The sequence below is a fragment of the Pseudorasbora parva genome, chromosome 17 (assembly GCF_024679245.1).
Source record: "Pseudorasbora parva isolate DD20220531a chromosome 17, ASM2467924v1, whole genome shotgun sequence".
NCBI classification, from domain to species: domain Eukaryota; kingdom Metazoa; phylum Chordata; class Actinopteri; order Cypriniformes; family Gobionidae; genus Pseudorasbora; species Pseudorasbora parva.
The window spans coordinates 16,753,784-16,778,699 of record NC_090188.1 but is presented as its reverse complement, the minus strand read 5'-3'; the positions used below and the strand labels follow the sequence as shown (position 1 = coordinate 16,778,699).

The 24,916-nt window shown below is 37.4% G+C and overlaps 1 protein-coding gene across 4 annotated transcripts; it reads right to left on the bottom strand.

Annotated features, from left to right (window-relative positions):
- Positions 1-36: 36 nt before the first annotated feature.
- On the bottom strand, positions 37-24,079 carry opn4a (opsin 4a (melanopsin)). 4 transcript variants are annotated; one of them, XM_067420866.1, is made up of 11 exons: positions 23,749-24,079; positions 15,961-16,103; positions 15,071-15,204; positions 9,242-9,445; positions 6,689-6,860; positions 6,323-6,484; positions 5,973-6,080; positions 3,856-4,051; positions 3,583-3,750; positions 3,189-3,257; positions 37-2,654 (listed from the first exon to the last, which is right to left on the bottom strand). In XM_067420866.1, exons 1-11 carry the CDS (start codon positions 23,908-23,910, stop codon positions 2,391-2,393), a joined length of 1,782 nt encoding a protein of 593 aa, XP_067276967.1. In that variant the 5' UTR covers positions 23,911-24,079; the 3' UTR covers positions 37-2,390. The 4 variants fall into 4 exon arrangements, with proteins under 4 accessions (XP_067276967.1, XP_067276968.1, XP_067276969.1 ...); XM_067420867.1 differs by having other exon boundaries at positions 23,758-24,079; XM_067420868.1 differs by lacking the exon at positions 3,189-3,257.
- Between the last annotated feature and the right edge of the window lie 837 nt (positions 24,080-24,916).

Genomic DNA, 24,916 nt, shown 5'->3' with positions numbered 1-24,916 from the left:
ATAAGAGCATTCCAAATATACAATAATGCTCTCCTTGGTGCATGATACATACACATATATAAGGTGTCTTTCATTTGGATACACATTAACAAATAAACTTACAGATACAAAAGCATACTTAACAATATAAATAGTCCACAGACTGTAATTTTCTGGACAAATTAATGATTCCTGTACATTAACAAACAAACCACTCAACAAAGTGCTAACAATCTAACAAAAAGTGCCACAATGTTTATTTGCTAAATCTAGAATGCAGCCAGTATCTTTTGAGGTATAGCCAGTCCTTTGGACCTGTCATTGAGTAAAAAGGCAAAATAATTGTTTAAAAATTAAAAGCTGACTATAATTTGATTGTGAAGTGATTATTCAAATTTAAAACAACTACAATTTTTCGATATTATGATATTAGTTGTCGCGATTCACCGAGATCATTGCTCCAGGCAAATTACTTTGTTCTTTCCAAAGCAACACAAAAGCACTTTTATCCCTTCCAATCACTAGACTACATTGTTTTAAGATGATAAACAGATGATATAAGTTGTATGCTTTATGGTGACTTGAATATCTCTGTTTCTTTTAATAATGTGATTTGCAAACTATGCTAACATTAATTCCACATTCATAACGCTGAAGTTCTCAGGGTTCTATTAGACTAGACAGTTACTTTCAGAGGCCATTACTAATATTACAAAACCTTTACAAATAAAAACACACATTTACTACATATGTATATAGTTATAATACAAAAAAGGTACTAAGGTAAAACGTTTTAAGGTGATGTAGATCAAGTTACTAAATGTACTTACTATAGTAATAACAGTAAATTATGCATAATTACAAGTAACTAAACATAAACCAAACCCTAACCATAACTCTATAGTACATGTAGTTCATTAATTAATTATTTGAGTAAGTACATGCTATGTCACCTTAAAATAAATTAAACTAAACTAAAAATAAACATAATGCTTTCAAAACTCAGAAGATCAGAGGTCAGGGGTAGAAATACAGAAATGTATATCTTAAAGCTTCACTATAGGTCTTGTCCCAATACCCAAACTTGTGTTCTTGGCCACTTACCGTGAGAGAATGTGTATGTGTCCCAGGTGTGATAAACACCCTTAACACACAGAAATTTCACACTATAATCTATACTATATGTCTATGTAAGTTAAGTTATTAGATACTAAAATAATTTGGTAGTAAAACAAAGTATTGTCATTGTATTGGCACAGAGATGAGAACGTGAATTTTGCAAAATGTTTGCAACTGCTTTTTATCACTTAATTAGAAGAACCACAATTAAATTGTGTTTGTTAGGTACTGAACAGACATTTTCAATTTCACAGTATTGGTAAATCAAATCATGCAAATAAAGATTTTATAAAAGCATTTAATCAACTAAGTTGCATGTTGTGTTAAGTCTCAAAATGTTCAATTTAAGAAGTTCAATAATAAAAATAAGATCCTAAATAGAATTCACCATTGCCTGGTTTCACAAACAGGGCTTAGACTAAGCCAGGATTAGGCCTTATTGTTCAATAATGATAATTTAAGTAGCTTTTATAAACGTGCCTTGAAAAAAAAAGACATTACTGGTGTACATCTTGAGACAAAACAATGGCATTAACATATTTGAAGATATTCAACAGTGCAAGTTGCTTTCAGTTAAAATAGCTCAAACATGCATTTTAGTCTGGGAATAGGAAACCAGGGGCATGTTTCCTAAACAGGATTATGAATGTTTCTGTCTTTATATTGCCTACCTTAAAGTTCTGTGGATGAGAGCAGAGAACATTTGAGCATCTCAAGAGCAAAACTCACATAGTGCAGTCTTAAGATGATCCTGTTACGCAAAACACATTCAGGCAGAGTCTCACTTTGAGTGAAGATGGTGATGAGTATTTGGTTGAAAAAGGCATTAAAAATGCTGAAGGTTAAAAGAAACAGCTTTCCAAATAAAACATAATGTACAAGAAACACAAACCTTTAAAGCGTAATACTTAAGCAAACAACTCCTAATGTAATCTGATATTACCTGTATGCCATTTGACATTGATGACAAAGACTAAAAGAATTTGAGATGCCCTTTCTCTCCATCCATCCAAGTCTCCATATAAGTAACATGAGTAACTTTGCCTGATTTATAGCACTGTCTGTTAAATATTCCCATAAAACAGAGGGAAACATGTAAAAACATGTAAAAGAAAAGAATCAATATATGACTATATTACATTCTGTAATACAACTTTCTCTTACTCTCTTACTATATGTCTACACCCCAGAATATGATGACTCAAAAAAAGAAAGTAAATAAACCAAACAAAAAAAGCACTGAACCCAGACAAAGTTTAAAGGTAAGGTTCAGATGACAAGTGGTACAAACACTAGAGATGCTTGGGGCGAGGGTTGTCTAAATGAGCGGGCTCAGGTGTTGCAGCAGCAGTGGAGAGAAGCACTGCCCCCTGCTGGACTCCTCCACGAGAGTCTCTTCTGGGCAGATTTGCCCCAATACTGGACATACTTGAGCGGCTGTTTCTGTAGCTGGGCCGTACTGAGGGCAGGAGAGAGCTAGACTCAGAGGTGACGACAATGCTGGGAATCCGGCCAATTGCACCTCTTGAAACTGGCATGTCTGTCATGTCACCGGCCTGCAAGTACCACGAAAGAATTAACATTTTGCCGATTATCAGACTTTTAATTCTGATTTTATGTTCCCCGCAGATAAATAACACTGCTGCAATTAAGCTCAACATGACCTCTAATTAAAATAAAAAAAAGGACAGCAAAATTCTCAGTTTAACTGATAGGCATTCATGTTTGAAAAATGATTATTAGAATTATTCTTTGAAGGACAGATATTTCTTCTACAAAAAATGAAATTATTTTATTATATCATTTTCTTTCGTAATCAATATTCTAATTCATTCAACAATTACCATTTTGTTTTATATACAGCACACCATGATTTATCAAATAGTAGCAGTTTAAATACGCTTGAGGATTTTTCATGCATAAATTTGATTGCCTGGGCGAGTTGCTCTGACACCAGAACACAATGTTTCTAATGTCAGGACATTTTACAAACCATACCGCCTACAGGATCCCACAACAGCTTGAGGTGTGCAGGTCAGCAGTGGTTTATATTGAACTATTATATTGAACAGATTTACTGTCAGACTTACAGCTAAAGGGAAAGTACGGTCAGGTTGAACGAGTCCAACCACAGACACATCATCCACATCAGATGAACTCTAGGTCAGAAATGAGAGAGCGAGGTCACTAATCATGTACAAATACACCACCATTCAAAAGAGTGGGGTGAAACAAGAAGAAACAAGCAAGGGCATTCTTTTCAGTAAGGCTCAAAAAGACTTTAGCACTTGAGTCATATGGATTATTTTTCTATAGTCCATATGATTTGTCAGTGTCTACTTTGATTATGTGGAACATTGTTGAATTACTTTTATGTTTAACAGAGCAAGATGGAGATACATAGAGAACAACCTTAAAGAATAATGTTTGTAACAAGCTACATTCCTTTGATACTTATGGAATACATTCAGCCAGTGAGGTCACCTTTTCAAAGATGCCCGAGTCATGGCTTTTGAGCTTCTTGAAGCTGGATGAGGTACATGGTTTGAAGTCTGGGATCTCTGCTGTGTCCTTGCTGATGTCACAAGACACCTGACGGCTGGCAGGCCTGGAGCTCGCGCTTGAGAGATCAGCCTCAGTGTCCGTCCAGCCCTGAAGAGTAGAAAGAGGTCATAAAATACATTCATTACAATCACGTTTAACCACACAAGAAGACTAATCATCAAAGCTACAGGTCCATCAGGCAAGGACACTCACAGATTCGCTGTCAGAGGCTGACGAGAGCCGGGACTTGCCAGTGCTTGTTCTGCGGAACTGTCCGGACATATCAGAGGACTGGCTTGTGACGGTGGAACGACGTGTGGACATTAAGCTGCTCTGGTAGGAGTGGAGGTCACGCTTGGGGACGCACAACAGCACACGAAGACACGGAATGTATTTTGCTATGGCCAACCTGACAAAGACACAGATGAAATACAGCGATAAGTCACATGGGGATCCATATTTACAGAGAGTATGACAAGATCCAAATATATTAAAATATTAATAAGGTCAACATTAACATGTAAATGATGTGTAAAATACAGGAAGACATATCAATTAATCAGTTTACGGATAGTTATAATTATTAACAAAAAAAAACTATTAAAAATTAGATCAAACAAAACGTAAATGTAGGTAACTATTTTGATAGTCCACTTTAGACATTCTACTAACTATAAGTAACTTTGCAACATGTCAACTAACTGTCATTAGATTATTTGTTTTGTAGACTGCCTGATTAATATTTACTAAAACTTTATTTTGTTGGTCCCCCAACAGACATTCTACTGACTATAAGTAACTTGGTTACTACAATTCAACTTATTCTACTAACCTGAACACTAACACCTAACCATAACCTACCAGTCTACTAACACTCTAATGACAGTTAGTTGACATGTAGTTGCAAAGTTACTTATAGTTAGTAGAATGTTTAAAGTGGACTATCAAAATAAAGTGTAATGAAAATTAAAAATGTTGTATTGGCAGAATACTAACAGAAATATACACGTTTAAGCTGAAGTACTAAAATGACAAAGTGTGTAAATAAACAGAAATGTTTTCAGTTCAGTAAAACCTAAGGCACCAAAGCAAGAGTCCCAATGGGTGAGCAAAAGTTGATACAGTATAAAGATAATTGTAACAGATTAACACCAAATAAGTTTAGTGAAAATTGTGTCAAAATATACGCAATACATTTCAGAGCTCTGCATTAGCTATATAATTCACCAACATTTGAAACATTACATTTAGACCTAAATCAAAATAAACCATTTGTATGGAAGGACATTCAGTGCATACAGGCTAACATGTATTTAGTGAAATATAGTGGTTTAGTGTTGTGGGAGAAATCAAATCAAAATTACTTTTACCCCAGCTGTCACGGTTTGGTAAGGTGTTGGTTAGCAGGCACGATGAAGATGATGAATTCAAATGGTCTATATTAACAAACTAAAATAACTATTGAATATAGAAACAGACAGAACATTAAAGTAACCAAACTTAATTTCAATGTGGACAAAGTGGAACTTAAATACAAAATGGATGATGAACTAAATACTGACAGGTGTGCTCATTAATTGAATGTCCATGACAACAGATTAGTGGCGGAAAACTAAAACAAAGGAAATGGGTAACTTAAGGAAAACTAACTAATATGCTTACACGACAAGTCATAATGACTCCCTTTGACTAAAGAGGCAGTATTATGCATGCCAGGCCAGTAGTTGGAGGTGTCGCTTTGTCAGGAAACGTTCATGTAATATGCCTGATGTTACCGCTTTCACAAAATCACGTTTTTTTTTTCAGACACTGATTTCGTGTAAATAAACGTCCAAAACGCATAAAACATTTTCAGTTGAAACCAGTGTCATGTAAATATACTTTAAAGGTCCATGAAAACCAACCTAAACAGAGCATAACGGACACCAGCAGACCTGTAGCAACATGTTACCATACCACCAGGATGTGCCGTGCTGGATGAATTACTCTTTATGCTCAAATGGATATTTAGGTTAATTAAACCAATCACAATGGAATTTTACAATTTAACCCAGAAGCAAGGCCTGTTTCTGATCAATTTGTGAATGAATGGCTCAGTGAGCTTGACACTAAAATTAAAACAATCATAATTTGCCTAAGGTGTTTAGTCTTAATGGGGACAGACCAGGTAATCTAATCTAATCTGATCAATGTTCTGCATTAATGGAAAGTGTTTGTCCATTTACCACATATAGTACCTTCACAGTTTTTCATGACCACCTTGAGGGTCAAAACTTAAGCAATCTGGTCACAAATATACTAAACTAACAACGACACAGAGACTCCTGTACCTGTATTTGGGGTGTGTGATGGCATAGATGATGGGATTGTGGATTGCTGAAGCTTTGGCTATCACAGCAGGTACTGAATTCATATATGGTGTGAGCATATCAGCATACCTGCAAAACACATGCAAAATATGTGTACATATTAATGAACAATATTTTATAGCTATCTCATATCACCATTTCATTAACTATATTTGTAGTCTACAATATGTAATAAAATCTTAATGAACAAGTATGATAAATCAAATAACATTGTATATATTATATTATATTATATTATATTATATTATATTATATTATATTATATTATATTATATTATATATTGTGTGTGTGAGGACAGGGATTCATTTACCCAGCAAAGGCTGTCAGTGCCACAGTTGAATATGGAGACCAGGAGATGACATACATGAGAATGACAATAAGAGCAATTTTCGCCATCTTCCATTCATTTTTCAGTCTTTGGAATCGTTTAATTGAGTCTCTCTTGTTATCTCCGTTGATTTTGCCCACAGCTCTTCCAAAGACAAAAAGTAACCGTTAAACAACACTTGTTTAGTGCCATCAAATGCTTATCTAATTTTAATAGGTCATACCTTATGAAATAATTCAAATATAGAATTATATATAATACAGAAGACATTTAACAGCTTTGGGACGCTGCTGACATTTGGTATAATTAATTCATACTGTATTGCTGGACCTATATTGAAGAACTCACTCATTAGTGCTGCGAATGGATCGGAAAATAAAGAAATAGCAATAGATGATGACGATGAGCGGAATGAAGAAGACAAAGGTGAAGAGGAGCATAGTGTAAGCTCGCACAGAGGGTGTAAAGGTCATATAATCCCAGGTGCAAGAGGTCAACAGCCCTTCAGGAACATATGCACCTGCAAAACAGAGACAGACAAAACTTAATATAACAGAGTTTGTGGAGGGAAGCGAAGGATAGCCAGCAGTTAAGCCTTTTACGCCCAGTGAAATATTGTAAAAACTGGAACAAACTCACACAGAAAAAGGATTTAAGAGACTACTGTCTAGCTGCTGGGCAAATGCTGTGAAATATAACCCAATGCACACACAGCTGAGGATATTTTAAAGTACGCTATAGTATTCCTTATCGCTACCAATCACAATGTGTGCGGGCTGCCAATCATCAGTTCCCTGAGGTTTGAGGTTGGTGTGCCAATCAGTGGTGAAAATATAAGCTGTCAGAATATTTAAAGGAGACAGACACCCTTCGTGTGAAGAACAGGTTTCCTGTAAACCAGAGATAGAAAGTGCTAGAGAGGCAAAAGCACCAGGCTTTACCAGTCTATCCCTGTTAAGCCAAAAGCCTCTGTCTTTAGAGACCACCTTTACACAGCACAGATCAGAGTCCAACAATGCGCTGTTTGCAAAGCCATCCATTGGCTAACAACTCACATGCTGGTGTACTCACACATGGATGATCCAGAACGCTCAGAGTACCTATCCCGATAGATCTGAGCTAATAAAAGATTGGTGCATCCTGTAAATGGATTTTTAAATGAGCACCAAATGTAGTAGTCAACTACAACACTTAATCACCTACAAATGCAGTCATGACATGACACACTAACAGCTGATCTTATGTTACAACACAACAAATAACTAAAAATAAATAACAAAGATAAAAGTAACTGCATAATTTATTCAAAACATATAATCTACTCTTAACATTTCAGCAATATTGTTCAATATGATTAATTTTTTGCTTGATTAGTTACAACACATTTTGGGGGAATTATGTTGTGTTTCCATATAAATACAGCTTTTTGTCCATATACGGAAATCAATGGTCACCCTCTTTAAACCTCTCTTAAAGGGTTAGTTTACCCAAAAATGAAAATTCTGTCATTAATTACTCACCCCTAGCCTAGAAATCTAGACGCACCCTAGCGGCAGCAAATCTAATTTGCCGCGAGTGTCGTCTAGCAACTCTCAATACACTTCTGAGCTGTAAACGGCAAAATCTGGTCAGGCCAATCACATCATGTATAGAGTCGATGGGCGGGGCTTAATATAATGACTGCCCAGTTGCGCTTGCGTGCTTCTAGTAAACACAGAAACTGGCGAACGGCAGCCTTTCGAATCAGCTTTGACCGCGACTCTGGAAGACTTGGAGTTAAGCTTTTCTCTAAGAAAATAACAAAGAACGGCACTGAAGTCATTCTTAAAAAGGGAAGATGTTTTCTGAGTTTTGCCGAACCGGATACGGCGAAAGTTTAATCTGTCAACGAGCTCTGCTTCACCTTCGTTGGTCTGGTTGGTTGTAGTAGCGATATCCAATTGCGTGCACGCCGTGCAGAGGGAGTTTGAAAGACAACCGTGTTCCCCGCCCCTCGGATTGAGCCCTGTCAATGGTGAGTTTCCAGACCAAACATCTTGATGTGGGTCTGGTTTATCAGGCTAACTCACCCCCTCATATCGTTCGACACCCGTAAGACCTCCGTTCATCTTCGGAACACAAATGAAGATATTTTTGTTGAAATCCGATGGCTCAGACAGGCCTTCATTGACACCAATGTCATTTTCTCTCTTAAGACCCATAAAAGGTGCTAAAGATGTCGTTACAAAGCCTGTCTCACTACATTGGCTTTACAATAATTTTATGAAGTGATGAGAATAGTTTTTGCGCGCAAAAAAACAACAACTAAATAACGACTTATATAGTGATGGGCCAATTTCAAAACAAAGCTTTGAACCGTTATGAATCAGTGTATCGATTCATGATTTCAGAACGCGTGTCAAACCGCCAAACTGCTGAAATCACCTGACTTTGGCAATAGGAATGAGATGGGCTTTGTAACGACGTCTTGAGTGCCTTTTATGGGTCTTGAGAGAGGAAATGTCATTGGTGTCAATGAAGGCCTTTCTGAGCCATCGGATTTCAACAAAAATATCTTCATTTGTGTTCTGAAGGGTCTCAGGGGTGTCGAACGACATGCGGGTAAGTAATTAATGTCAGAATTTAAATTTTTGGGTGAACTAACCCTTTAATTGTTGTGTACATGCTCTTACTGACAGTGGAAAAATAGCTCTATTACCCATTAAAGGGTTACTTCACCCAAAAATAAAAATTAATTACTCACACTCATGTCTTTCCAAACCAATAAGACATTAGTTCATCTTCGGAACACAAATGAAGATCTTTTTTAATGAAAACAGAGCTTTCTGTCCCTCACTGGTGGTCTACGAGTCCATGCGCAAGTCTGCTCTGGTTTAAATTTAATAGATATACTGAACTTACTCCATCCAAAGAAGGGTGGCAGGCTCCAGCCAAGTGAATAGACCCAGGCTATCAGAAGGATCAGCAGAGCTCTCTTCTGAGACAACACACCGATGGAGGCTAACGGCCGTGTGATTACGAAGTATCGATCCACGGCGATGACCATGAGCGTGATCATGGAGCAGATGCCAAATAAAGCCCCACAGAATGCATACAACTCACAACCTGGAGAGACAGGAGGAACATAAATGAGTCTGTAACGTGACACGTCACATCCTGATTTTGCAGACATATTTTGTTGATCCTGTAACAACGTTAAACCAAAAATTTCCCTACCTCTAAGGTCACCGTGATTTTGTCAAGCAAGATATGTTCAACATATTCCTTGATCAACATATCTTGTTGATCCTGGAGCAAAATTCCTTTCAAAAAATGTAACCCTTACCCTATCCCTAGCCTAAACCTAGTCCTACCCATAACTTACACCCTAAAATCAAAAGGGACATGATAGGTGAATAAGAATGGTGCAGAAGCACCGAACCCTTGTTCTAAGACTAAACTTGACATAAATGGTAAATTTGTCCCTCAAACTGATTGGTTGATGGGAATGTTGTTCCTGGATCAACAAAGATGTTGATCCAGGAACATGTTGCACCTGATGGATCTGTTGGATACATTATGTGTTTACCCTGTTGGTGTTTGTTTGGTAAGTATGAAAATAACTTATGTTTCTGAAAAAATCTAAATCCAGCAACAAACAAGATGTTTAAAATCTTGTTTTTTTTTGTTTGTTTTTTTAAACCAGATTATAGGCCTGAAGACTCCTGGCTGGCAGGAACACAGACCTCTACTGGCTCCATTTGAGGGACAATTTCTGCGACAGATCATTAAAATAATCTGGTCTGAAAGAAACTTATAATGCTTTTCTTTTTGGTTACTTCAGTTGATCTTCAACTGTTAATAACCAGATTTGTGTGTATATATGCTTAGGTTAACTGACTGCTTAATGTTACAATAATGTGCACTGGAAAACATTTTTGAGCTAACTTGCAGGGGTAGAAGTTTGTAAAATATGATTTCTTTTTAAAAATCAGTGATTTTAAAACTTTTTTGACTCCAAGGCTCCACACAGTCATTGATTTACTGGATAAGGATTAAGGTAAGGATACAGATTTCAGAAGTATTTTTAACTCAATTTCTACCCTAAAAAATGTCATAACCAGTAAAATGTATACACATTCCTTGATTTATGATTTGCATGACATTTCCAGGTACACATTTTTTCCAGGAACACTGGTTCTACAATTAATTTGGAGTTGTTTTAGCTTATTTTAATGCTTGTTTTTGTTTTATTTAAATAATTTTAAGTCATCTTAAAGGGGGGGTGAAATGCTGTTTCATGCATACTGATCTTTTTACACTGTTAAAGACTTGGATTCCCATACTAAACATGGACAAAGTTTCAAAAGTTAAGGTGGACGTTTGATGGGAGTATTTCATTGTCAAAAATACTACTTCCGGTTAGTCATAAGTTTCGGCAAGTTTTTTGCGATCATGCGTCCACTTGACGTTAATGGGGGCGGAATTTCCTTGTATGGGCCTTACGGACAATTCTACCGGAAGAGCGTGAGAGAGAGAGAGGGAGAGAGCGAAAGTAACAGGCTACGCCCATCAAAGCGCTGGCTTGTAGGATGCTGGACAGGTGATGTGCACAATTACAATGTCACCAAAAAAGTGAGTTTTTGGTTGCCATACCAAGACAGTCCTGCACAGATTCCCCAAAAACCCCGCGTTAAGGCAACAGTGGATGTAATTTGCTTTTCCGGATCAGCAACTGAGTTGCGCGAATGTTTATATCTGTTCGCTGCATTTCGGTGCCGACTGTTTCATAAACAAGGCCCAGCTCGACGCCGGATTTTCCCGATCGCCTAATGCTGAAGGATGGAGCAGTCCCAACGATAAAGGTCCCAACGTTAGAACCGCAGGCTGTGAGTAAGACTGATTCAAATGTCTGTGTTTTTGCCTATGCTCATCAAGTAGCCCAAACATGATCACGTATAGTTAATTGATCAATGGAGCATGCGATGTGTAGTGCGTGTACATTTGTTTAGCTGGCCACTATATGTGTAACTTTATGTTTGTGTATTGTAAAAGCACTCCAAACAACAATACACAAAGAGGGGGGAAATATGTTGAACTAAATAAGCGCGCTTCTTCATTCAAATGTGCTACTATTCCGTGTCTTTCTATGTAAACACTAACTTAGCCTGCCGTGCAAAACCAGTCCGCTTACTAACGTCTACACAAACCACGCGTAAACACACACACACACGTGCACAACTGCACTTCCCACATGTACACCTTCAAAGACAAAAATACGACGATATAATTCAAGTATAAATATGTAAATAACACAAGCCGCTAAGCATATTATATAGTTAGTGTATAACTTGTACCACATAGAGACGTCCTGCTCTAGTCGTTTTTGCTGCTGCTCCTGTTCAACTGCAGCCTCTGGGTCTGATTCCGGATCATAGATGTATGGCTGTATCTGATTAAAAGCCATATTTTTATTTTGAATAAAGTTTTTTCCCGCTGTTAGGGATGACACAGCTTTACGACGCACTCGACTCAACACAATAGCAGCAGCGCGCACACGTCATTATTTAGCTCCGCTCACACGATACGCCCCCACCCGCTCGGCTTTTTTCGGAAAGACTCGGAACAGCGCATCTTTCTTATATAATTATAAAAAAAATAAAGACTTTTCGGAGATATGCAGGATGCAATGCTACTCTATAGGTACTCAAGATTGACATGACACTGACTGAAACTGAGTGTTTCACCCCCCCTTTAAGGCCAACGTCCTGGTTAAAAACTACCATTTTAAATTAACTTTCACCAAAATATCCAAATGCACATCATGGTATCCTAGTAACACTGCTGTTCTAAGTGGAGCCAACATCACAAACAGAGACAAATACAGAAATATATAACAGTCTCTTTTGGTCTGTCTGAAGGCTACTGCACATAAAACATCAGGTCAGCAATAAAACAGGGCAAACAGAAGAAGAACCTGTGGATCAGAGATGATGAAAACAAATGATTTCACACCATTTTACTCGACAGTCTGCCACCTCCTCAACATCAACACACACCTGCCTGTCTTCTGTGCTGTCAAAGCTTATGCAAACAACAGAATGAGTGGCAGAACACATTAACTGGATGCACTTTAATAATTACAAAACAGAAGCTTCTGTTATAGAGGATAATCCTCACAAACATCAGGATGTTTTCTCTCACACCTTGTCAGGTAGATTATGCTTTCAGGTTAATCCTGGAAGAGCGCATTTTTGTGAGTTGTATCTGATTGTGAAAGCTTTCATGGAGATAAAGCCTCTGAATTAACAGTGGTCGTAACTGTGCCTTGTGCAGTCAGACCTCACAGAAACAGGAAGAACATCTTTTAACTCTTTACACCAAATGAAACTGGGTCAGAGCCCCTCCTCCATGAGGGACGTTTCAAACTCCGCTCAGACGAGCATAACGTGCCAGGATCCCAAAAGGGAGACCAGAGGCTGTTCTGTTTGAATAGAAGTCAATGGAGCAGATGCCTTTAATATGCTGAATAAACCGCTTTGAGGGGAAATTACACAATATATTGATGTTTGGTGGCTATGACAAATTATTTTGTTTTACATGAGAATATTTTGTTACAGGCAGGACTGATTTACAACACTACACAGTACATTTATATCTCTCATATATGCTCTTGAGCCTGGATTTTTATGCTACTTCTTGTCCTAAATGCTATGTTGTAATTATTGTTTTGTTTTTGTAGGTGTGTTTTGTTAACTCATTATCTTATTAATCTTGTTTACCCCTATGTATATAAAGCCCTTGAGTTTCTCTCATTGCTTTGTCAGTGGAATGTAATGGTTGTCGTTCTCCTCGTGGTTTTGTTCCTTTGTTCTGTTTACTTTGATGCTTTTTATAAAATATATTAAAAAGATGGATTTTGATGCTCGCCTCTGCTTGCTTTTTCTTGCTCCCACACATTACAATATCAGTGGTTTAATTTTGGTTCCATGGTCAATATTTGAAGGTACTTTTCCAGTAGTTCATAATTTACAGGATAACAAAGTAACTGTATGTAAGAAATGTATTTCAATTAATCATAAAATGGCCCTGATATGTCACTAGACATTAAGAAATCATGTTACTTTCAAATACTTCTAACACTGACAACAGTAGTCCGGCCAGGATATTGTCATTTAAAAGTTGTTGTTGCAGCCCTCAACTGAAGTTGATGTTGACATGTTGTGTTTTGGCCCGAAGCGCCGCCCTCCACCTGTCGACCAATCACAAAGTCTGTATTGTTTCGGCATCCCGGTTGCCAGCTCTGCTCTAGTTATCACAGCTGCAGCTACAAACGTTCCTGCTGGATCCTGCAGCCTATCTGGCAACCTCGAGTCAGGTGGAGGGGGAGAGGGAGAGGGAGCTCTACAGTCAATTGAAAGTGATTGCAGTACCAGTTTTGGCCACAACACACTTCCTTTAAGTATTAGTGTGTTTTTTTGTTTTTTTTTGCTCAAAGTACAAGCAAACATTTTTTTTGAGCTTGGCATAACAAAATTTTTTTTGTTGATTTGTCATATTTTAGAGGCTGTTTTGACTCGTTTTAAATTATTTTAATTCATCTTGAGGCCCCCATGGAAGTTCGCTGAATCCCCCAGCCTGGTTGAAAACCATTGATTTATTTGGTCTCCACCAATGTTCAGATTGTCAAAACCCTTTCTATAATTGGTTTTGAGATCTTCTACTTGTTTTCCAATGAAACCGAGTTTGTCATCGCCATTTAAGACAATAGAGCCATCTGCTCTCTAATCGCTCTCATGGTTCTTTAATGTCATACACCACTCGACCTGTGCAGCGCCGCTTCAAGTCAAACACCTAAACTTTGACTGGGTGACATGATTTACTGTCACAGAGTGGAATAAGAGCGGACAACAATTTCACCATTTCCCAATAAACTCCCTGAACACAAAAGATCAGCATCACTCACTTTAATAATCACAATCACAGAGAGCTTGTTGACGTCAGCAAGCAGAAGATTCCAACAAAACCCAGTCAAGGCTGATGAAGGCAATTAAGATTCGGTCCTGATAGGAACTGACATTTAAAACACCTCAGGGGGAAAAAGAGCCTTGCATCTTCTAATATCACGAAGGCAGCATCTCACACTGTGCAAAATGGCTAGCTAGTGCTGTAAATCAACAAGAAAAGCCTTGATGCGTGCATGTTTTGAGAGCAATTTAGAGATTATGATTTGTCAACTTATGAAAAAGAAAAAAAAAATTGTACTAGAAAGGTTACATACATCTTTTAGAAATGCAATAATTATTCTTAGCAACAAAAACATGAAGAAAAAACGGTATGGATCCTTGTTAGTACTGAGAAAGCAAGGCCATCTCCAAGGGCAACATCTCCTTCATTTGAATCTTTTTAACATTAGATGTAATTCATTCACTCAAACCATCTAACTCTCATTTAGTCTTAAATCCGTTCATTATAATTCAAAAAATACAGTACAATAAATCATGGACCTGCATGTTTTATTTCAGACTCTGCCTACATTAACTATTAATGATCTATCTGCAAAAGATATGGCTAGATATGTATATGCATTTTACTGTCTGTGTGTATTGGCTGTACTTGTAAGTTGTAAAAACATTTGATTGAACCTGTTTGAGTTCATAAAATCAGCCAAATCATGCTTTTCTTTAAAGATTTTTATCAACATGTCCTTATATATGTATAGTGAAATCATGCAAGTACGTTTGTGTGTACCTTTCTCCCCAAAGATCCATCTCTTGTGCATGCTGGTGGTAAAAAAGATGGGCGCCTGGGTGGCACACATGAGGAAGTCTGTGATGGCCAGGTTTATTATAAACAAGTTGGCAGGGGTCCTCAGGGTCCGGCTCCTACGCACAGTCACGCACACACACACAAATTGTTAATTAGACTGTTCATTAAGTACATTATATTAGTTGATGTCTGTCCCTCTTAATCCTGGGCAATGCAAATAGCTCCAAACACAGTCAACGTCTACGAGAAACACGCGATATAGTGAAGCTTTGTGTCTGATTGAATCAGTTTTTTTCAACAAATCAGTTGAGTGACTGATTCATGACTCTCTCAGATAATCACTCGTTTTGTTTCTTAACAAATCAGTGTTTTTAATCAATTCCATGACTCACTCATAAAGAAAGTCACTTGTTTTTTTCCTGAATGAACCAGTGTTTTTTAACTAATTGGATGAGTGACGTTTCATGAATCACTCAGATAGCCAATTCTTTAATTCCTAAAGGAATATGATTTTAATCAAATTGATAATCACATTACCCATAAAGAAAGTCACGTCTCATTACTGAAAGAATCTGTGTTTTTTTTAAGAAATCATCATAGTGACTGCTTCATGGCTAATTTGAATTTCAATGAATCATGACTCATTCAGAATGTCAATTGTTTCGCTCCTGAATCTGTGTATTTGAATAATTCCATTGAATAACTTGTCACCACCTACTCGCAGCCTAATAGCAATGGAATTCCAGTGGTCTTGGAACGCCGCTGGACCAATTAAACTGGAGGAGTCTTCCAAGTTACTAATGAACAATAAAGCATGTCACACACCTTTTTCATAACACTTGTTCAACTTCCCCTCAGCCTGTTCTTCTCACCTGCTAAATGCATAGATGACCAGGAAGTTGCCCAGCATGCCAGTGATGCCAACAGCAAGGATAACAGCACCAATAGTGTAATGAGCATGGTCAGGCACATCCACCGTTGGGAAAGGGTAAACTGATTTTTCTACCATGGCAACCTTGAAGACACAGAAGAACACATTAATTAATAGCTCATTTGAAAAGCAGCAGTTGCGGTTTTATAATGACCTTTGCATCAAAGAGGGCACAAACAGTTTAAGAAACACCATTAAGCCTGAACCCAGCTGACACCAGCAAGGCATTAAATGGGAGGACGGCAGATATATAAACAATACAGACACACTGTTGATTTTTTTATATATTTGATATGATACATGATAAATAGATCACTCATTTTTAAACAGATCTCAAGATGTCTCCTTTTTTATTAATCCTTATATTCAGTTGTACTAAATTACAAACTGATTGTATTCTAAACTGACAACTGAGTATTGAAAACAGTATGCTTTTGTGAACAAAAATTCACTGTAAAAAAACTTCTGGCCTCTCCAATTGAAAATGTTCTCGTGACTGATCACATTTAAATTTTTCATTTGGACAAATAGAATTTCTGTGAATTGATACAATTTGTAAGGTAAAGCAGGAACTGTGCTTGTAGTTTAGCAGAATTGGTTCAGGGGGTCGGTGAATGAGTTATGTGTTGTGGTCATTGTGATATATTCATATTGTAATATTATATTATTGCAGTGTCCAACTTGTTGCTAGGCCCCTTGTAGAGACAAGATAAGTAATTTAACTTAAAATAATATTTTATTTCCATATGATACAGTGGCATAAGACCATGTAAAAAGGAACACTATAGGAAATCTTTGGCTTTCCCAGAGCAATTAGACACATAACATTTCTTTGGCAGACATTTGTTTACAGCATTTTCCTCAGGAAAAGCGTTAATGAAAAGGCCTTTAAGTGTCTGAGCCCTGGGCACATGAGATGGCTGTATGTATCCTGGCCAATGACTCCCAGAAAAGACATTTCAAAGCAGATGAATGTAACCATGTGGCCATGACGGAGAAAATATGACAAAGCAGATTCAGTCATTGCCTTTGGTATGTGTCAAGTGATGACGTGGAGACAACTCTTTACCAACAAACTGTCAAGATCATTCATTTGTTATGTAAAACACAGAGTCAGCTATAACAGAACCATGCTTTTTTTTTCTGGGTCATATCTTCTTTTGCATAGTTGTGTTCATGGTTGTCACACAAGTCACGCAATCTGTCTAATTTGGCTAGTTTCTTCCAAGTGACAGATGAGTTTGAACCAAAAGAGGGTTGCTTAATGCTTAGACAGCTTTTGACATCACAAACTAAATACAATATATGAGAAATGTTAATCAGTTACTGGTAAAAGTTTATAAAGCGATTTATTTCGCTGTCCTCACTATGATTATTTGTTTAGTTGAATTTTACTTTTTGCATTTAGCACTAGTGATTTTCCCTGTTTAACAAACCATCAGTTGAGAACTACTGTTTTACACTATGCAGACAAATGATTTTTGGTTGTTTGTTTCTTTCTAGGATGGCAAATGATATTTGAACTCCAATAGATCCGACTTGCTGAAATAAAGATTAAAACCTTGAAGATGTATAAACATGGCTCCTTTTATAAAAACCCAAAGTGAATTGATACAAATCATGTTTCTTATCAACCTCAGCAGACATGGGCCATTTTTGTGTCATCAAAACATTTTTTAAACCACTTTTATCCTGAGCTGCACTGGTGAATTTATTTGTTCTGAAGGTTCTTCAAAATATAGCAGAAGCCATTGCTGTGTGTTTTCATTCATTATTTCTGAGTTTGGGGTCAACTGAAGATCTAAGCCATGAAAAACTTTGAGGGCTGAGATAAGACCATCTTATTCCCCCGGAATGAGAAGGATTCTAATGAAATAGATACTGTTTGAGTCCCACATCTGTTTCTCACTCAGGGTAATATGACAGTAACTGTGTTAAGGCATTATGGTGGGATTTTTCGAAGATGTTTCAAAGTGAACCAGCCTCTTCAAAACGAAGAAAGGGTATTTTTTAATTTACTGCAGATGATAATGCAGATGCACTGTCAAAAAAAACTAAAAAACTAAAAAACTTTAGGGGTACAACAGCTACAATAGCAGTACCCTTAAAGTGACACCTTTGCATTTACCCCTAAAGGTGCATATTATATCTTGGAGTAGTAATATGGGTAAATAAATGTATCTGCCCCGTAGTAACAAGCTATTGTACCCCTAAATTACAAATTGATACAAATTCAGCCACGAAGTGGTAGGCCACGTAAAATCACAGAGTGGTGTCAGAGCATGCTGAGACGCACAGTGCGCAAAAGTCGCCAACTTTATGCAGTCAATAGCTACAGTACAGACCTCTAAACTTTGTGTGGCCTTCAGATTAGCTCATGAACAGTGAGTAGAGCTTCATGGAATGGGTTTCCATGGCCGAGCAGCTGCATCCAAGCCTGACATCACTAAGTGCAATGCAAAGCGTCAAATGCAGTGTTGTAAAGAACGCCGCCACTGGACTCTAGAGCAGTGGAGATGTGTTCTTTCGAGTGACAAATCACACTTCTCTGTCTGGCAATCTGATAGACGAGTCTGGGTTTGGCAGTTGCCAGGAGAATGGTACTTGAATGACTGCATTGTTCCAAGTGTACTGTTTGCTGGAGGGGGGATTATGGTATAGGATTGTTTTTCAGGGGTTGGGCTTGGCCACTTACACTCTAAAAAAACGGTGCTATATACTACTAAAAGCAGTTCTTTGGCTTGTAATCATAGGGGAAACAAATCTTGGTGATTCACTGGTTCTTCACCAGTTCTTTGGGATGACTAGGTACTATATAGCACCGTTACCATATACAGACCCTGTATGGTTCTTTAGCGGTTTTTCAGTGTTTCTTTTGGGTGGTAAAGGTGTTATATAGCACCACTACTGTACAAAGAACCTTTCAAGCCCCTTTAAAGGTTTTTTACATGCCAAAGAACTACTGTTGGTGCCGTTTAGCACCATTATTGATTTAGAAATAAAATGCGATATGGCACCTCTTACGGGTTCTACATAGCACCATTTGACAAAGGTGCTGTAGAGCACCTTTAAAGATATGATGCTATTTGGCACCAAAAGTGGTTCCCTTATGATTACAAGCCAAGAACCACTTTTAGTGCCAAATAGTACGAGTGTCGAGTGAAATTAACTTTTAATGCTTCAGCATACCAATACATTTTGGACAATTTCATGCTCACAACTTTGTGGGAACAGTTTGGGGATGGCCCCTTCCTGTTCCAACATGACTGCACACCAGTGCACAAAGCAAGGTCCATAAAGACATGGATGAGTGAGTTTGGTGTGTAGGAACTTGACTGGTTCTGACCTCAACCTGATAGAACACCTTTGGGATGAATTAGAGCGGAGACTGTGAGCCAGGCCTTCTCGCCCAACATCAGTGTCTGAGCTCACAGATGTGCTTCTAGAAGAATGGCTGATATAGCTGCAAAGGGTGGGTCAACTCCATATTAAACCCTAGATTAAGAATGGAATGTCATTAAAGTTCATGTGCATGTAAAGGCAGGCGTCCCAAAACTTTTGGCAATAGTGTATATTAAGTAAATTATTTGAAATTATTAAAGCATATTAAAGAATATATCGAAACCATCGTTTCCCTCCAATCTGTTACTTCAAATATGATTAATTTGATGACAAAACCTCAACTCCCCTGTTTAATGAAAATTAGTGGTGTCATTATTTTAAGATGAAAAATGTTAAGACGACAAGTAACATTACAACTCTAGTGGTCTTTAAAGCTACACTGTGTAACTTTTTTTGTTTATTCTTAGCTAAAAATACTTAATTATTTCAAATATATGTGCTCATTAATATACATTTTCTTCTTTCAAGTAATAAAGTATTCTCGTAAGTTTATAATATGCCATTGAAAATACATACGGGTGAGGGATTCGAATGCTGGTCGCCATGTTGCCCCTCCATCTTGAAAGTACATTAGCCAAAGAGGGACATACCCATAAATTCAAGCTTCGCCTTTTGCGTTTTAACACTCGATGGCACTGTGTCAAATGTAAAGAGGGGGATTGCCATGTTAATCTTGGACTAAATCGGCCACCATAGGAGTTAAAACCAAATCAGAATTGAGAGGAACAGAAACTAATATTCACTGGATGGTCATATACCTTTTCACCGCTAGATGGGGGAAAATATCACAAAGTGTAGCTTTAATCATCTTTGATACTTCAGATACCTGTAAATTAGCAGCATTGTGCTGAACCTGCAGATACACATTAATCTGCCATGTGGAAATCAATATGTTCTTTTATTTATTGTTACGTCATCCTTGGAATTGAAAATGTTTTTAAAACTGCAACATGGTTACTGCATCCTTGGTCCAGTTAACTGAGATATGAATGTACATGTAATTCATAGGATGTTCACAGCTGACCTTCACATCTAGATAAGTTCTCTTGTGCTCCAGCTGCTGTGCTTGTATGACTGCATTACCATGATTACTTAGTTAGCTCCGTTAGAAAAAGCAATGCTTGCTGAGCTCGGCTGAACACACACAGTGCCAATACCTCTCCCGCTCTTTTATCTGAAACAGTTTTTCCTACATGGAGCTTTTTAGTTACACTGTGTGCTGTTGTCCTTTTGGGGCATTTTGCTCTTCAAATTAGAAATAATGCTACATTGTTGTGAGAAACACTGTAAAAGACATGCCAATTTTGTCCAAAGCTAGACAAAATTATATCAACCACAGTTTTAGTTGAAACACAATATATTGGGTGTCAGAGCCAACCAACCAGGCAGCCACTTGATTTTTTAATGTTGTTTATGGTGAATGGATAATTGCTAATGGAATTTGAATAATAATAAGAGTTTTCATAAAAGGCATATATGCACCCAAACAAACTGATATTAAGCACAAGAACCCAAACCCAACAAACTTTCCCGAACCAAACAAACTGTCCTACATCTCCAAAAACAATCTTCACTCGGTCTCTGCTCACAGACCACATTATTTTTACCAAGAGGATGCAAAGAACACATTGCAAGGTCAATATGTGAGCATGAACCTGAATATTATTATATCATAATCACATGATTATGATGCTTTTTTTATCCTAATCCCTCATGGTCAGTGAAGCTGGTTTTCCTGTGACATTTAGAAAGACAGCGCTAATTCCTTTTATTTGCTTAAATTTACTATGTTCACTATGTTCTGGATACAACAGCATCTTATCAGCTTTGGGTGTCATTGGGTTTCTGGGTCACATTTTATTACAGACGGGTCACCGGCACAAGTGCGTGTTTATGATTATGCAAATAGGATTTATCACTTAATAAATTTTACTTGACCCAAATGTATCATCATATACAAGATGCTGAAGGCTCAGAGTTACATCAAATAATTTGAGAGGTCAAAAAGTGATCCATTACAGTAACAACTTTTAGGGACCATTTGAAGGTCTCCCCCATTCCACTAAATACAGATTCAGGATATAGCCTAATAAATACAGCACCCCCGTCTGTTCATTTAATGTTAAAACATTTCTGCAACAGGGATTAGTTCCGTAACAAAGTCCTTTTAAATTTGTAGATGATTTATGTAAAAATTAAATCGTTTAAATCCCTGTCCAGGTCATTAAGGCAAAATCTCATCTCATTTAAATCGTGTGTTTCTTTTAAATCAATGCCTTTCATAATTTCCTAACAGCAAATCAAAAAAAAATTCTCATCTTCTGATGAAGACATTCAATTAAAGATGGGGACAAGCCATTATTTAAAGATTTATTTTGATTAAAATTAAATCTCATAACTAAATAAGTAACCTGGATGTCACTCTAAAAAAGTTATGAGTAGATATGGATTAAAACAGCCTTTTCACTTTAAATGTGTTTATTTATTGTTTAAATTAACGCAAATCTATCACACAATGTGTTGTGTGGGCAGAGACACCCATCAGTACAGCAGCAATCCAGACTGACGGGGAGAAAGAGATAGAAACTGCAACATCAACATGTAACATGTAAGAGAAAACATAAACACCCCCAAGACATGCCCAATTAGCATAAGTAATTTAGTAGTACTCCTCTGCAGCACTGACATGCCTTCATAAGTCCTCTTCTCAGTGTTTAATAATTATCTCAACAGGAAAAACCCCACGGACTTAACCTTACAAATACATATTCAGGCTCCGAGGACAGATTCAAACCATATATGGTAAAATTAAGCAAGTGATTAACGGTGAAGGACAGTTTCAGTCATCTGTGTTTAAGAATTGAGATTTCAAATGAGAAAAATGCAATGCACCTGACTTGACTCAGTAGCATAAATACAGTCTAAACTGTAAGCATGGATATTAAAACAGGATGAGTGCCATGCAATTTTTAAATATATCATATGGGAATATCTTGACTCCTGGAAAGGCATACAATTGCATTTATCTTATTACAATATTTTGCAGTTATCTTTTTGATGGTAACTGGGTTAACATGGTTTCTTGCTGGACTACACTGGTCCAAGCTGATGTAGATTATAGATTGGATCAGAACTGTATGGTGCCAAGGAACCCCAAATATGATATGAATATTTTATGTGGGACCCCCTTCCTAAAATCCATCTATATATTTTTATGTATGAAAAAAACTAAAACATTTAGACTGTTAGATAATTAGTAAGCGTGAGCTGCGTGACATTATTAATACAACATATTGTTTCCAAACTTTAATTGGCTATACTTATATGTTGAACCTGAAAACATTTTTAACGAAAAATGATTTGTCTAAGCAAATTTTACAATAAATGTAAGTAAGCAGTTTACATAGTGTGTTAAGAATACTGCCTTACAACCCCATTGAGCAAAATAAAGAGGACTAGTGAGAAAAACTCAATGGCAAGAAAGGAGAGAAACATTTAGAAATGAAACAGAATGTTCGGTAGAGTTTATCCCTTGTTGCTTTGCCTTTTTATTATATTTTCTGGGGACCCCTTATAACTTTCTGGAGGACCCCTGGGGGACCCAGTTTGAAAACCCCTGCATTAGATGCACTACCACCAGCCTTGGGTCAGATTGATCAAGCTGGTTAAGGCTGGTGGATGAACTTAGACCAGTGACAAACCAGCTACCATGATATGACATGTTTTTTGTCCAACCCAGAAGCAACACAGACCTTTTGACATTTTCCATAGCAGTACATGTCTCTAAATGCATCACTCTAGTATTTACCTCAGCAAACAAATGTACTATAAACTTAAAATCCCTGTCCAACTTTACCTGATTTTTTAAAAGGGTTAAACTATTGAAATGTCTATCATTATCACATGAAAAAAGTGTTGTTTTTACATTTAAGAGGGATGCAACTCAAATACTGAGCTAATGCTCCATCAGGAATCTACCAAATACTTTCCCGCTTTTGCAAAGTACGTCATACTGATATGAACTTTTTAAGCACCATTATGGCATTTAAATGTAAAACAGTTTAAATAGCCTATATGATGTTTAGTCTACGCTATTTGTCTCTAAAAAACACAACATAAACATATTCAACGTAAGTAGCTAGGCTACACTGCAAACATATCGACATGCTGATATTTAGAATGTTGTAAAACCTACTGCAAATTTTACTGGAGCCATATAACAAGAAAATATAAACATTTAAAGCATTTGGCCACATACTGTATAAGTATCTGCACCTGAACATCTGCAAAGGAAAAGATGAAAAATACAGCGATTGGAAAAACATACTTGACTCACTGATGTGGTCGCGGGGGGTAAATCTACCAGCCTGTACGCGCTCATCACGGAGTTGTTCCACGAGGAGAGGCTTTCCACAATGCGCGTGCAGTTCGGGTCTTGTGTCGGGCACGAGATGCCCTTCCTCATTGAGCGCACGGCGCCGCTAACCATTGTAACGGACAGAGAGCCGCACACCAGAAGACTACAGCCGGAGATAAATTAAACGCGATTAGAGCGAGTGCCGTACAGATGTCAGATTCTGTTCAGTCGTGCTCACTTTATGGAAGAGCTTAAATAGCGCGTGGCAATAAAACTATGTCAGCGCGCGCGCCGTAGTAGCTTTTTGACAGCCTATTGAACTAATCACACTCGTTCATATTATTAAACACGCACTCAGACGACTGTTATGAAATTAGAGAAGCTTGGTGACGTGACTCTACATAGCCTACTGTAAGTAGACAATTGTTGTTAAGTATATAGGCTACTAATTAACGCTTTTATCTCCGGTCAGCTTGAGGTTTAATGAGACCTCTGTCTGTGGAAAGTTTAGTATTACAATTTTGCATTATTTTGTATACAAAATCACAATTGTCAGCATAGAAAATAGAGAAAATCTAATTTCACACATTTCTAACCAGACAGTTGACGTTATAGCTATTGACTTCTACAGGTCCTTCTAAACAAATTAGCATAGGCCTATTGTGATAAAAGTTCATTATTTTCCATAATGTAATGATAAAAATTAAACTTTCATATATTTTAGATTCAATGCACACCAACTGAAATATTTCAGGTCTTTTATTGTTTTAATACTGATGATTTTGGCATACAGCTCATGAAAACCCAAAATTCCTATCTCAAAAAATTTGCATATTTCATCCGACCAATAAAAGAAAAGTGTTTTTAATACAAAAAAGTCAACCTTCAAATAATTATGTTCAGTTATGCACTCAATACTTGGTCGGGAATCCTTTTGCAGAAATGACTGCTTCAATGCGGCGTGGCATGGAGGCCGTCAGCCTGTGGCACTGCTGAGGTGTTATGGAGGCCCAGGATGCTTCACTAGCGGCCTTAAGCTCATCCAGAGTGTTGAGTCTTGCGTCTCCCAACTTTCTCTTCACAATATCCCACAGATTCTCTAGGGGGTTCCGGTCAGGAGAGTTAGCAGGCCAATTGA

What these genes read in the sequence shown, in the direction of transcription:
- opn4a (XM_067420866.1), bottom strand. Translation starts at nt 23,910, where the DNA reads ATGGTTAGCGGCGCCGTGCGCTCAATGAGGAAGGGCATCTCGTGCCCG. An exon ending in CGACCACATCAGTGAGTCAA is followed by an intron (nt 16,104 to 23,748) that starts GTATGTTTTTCC and finishes TGTGTCTTCAAG; the next exon opens with GTTGCCATGGTAGAAAAATC. An exon ending in ACCGTACTTTCCCTTTAGCT is followed by an intron (nt 2,655 to 3,188) that starts GTAAGTCTGACA and finishes TGGTACTTGCAG; the next exon opens with GCCGGTGACATGACAGACAT.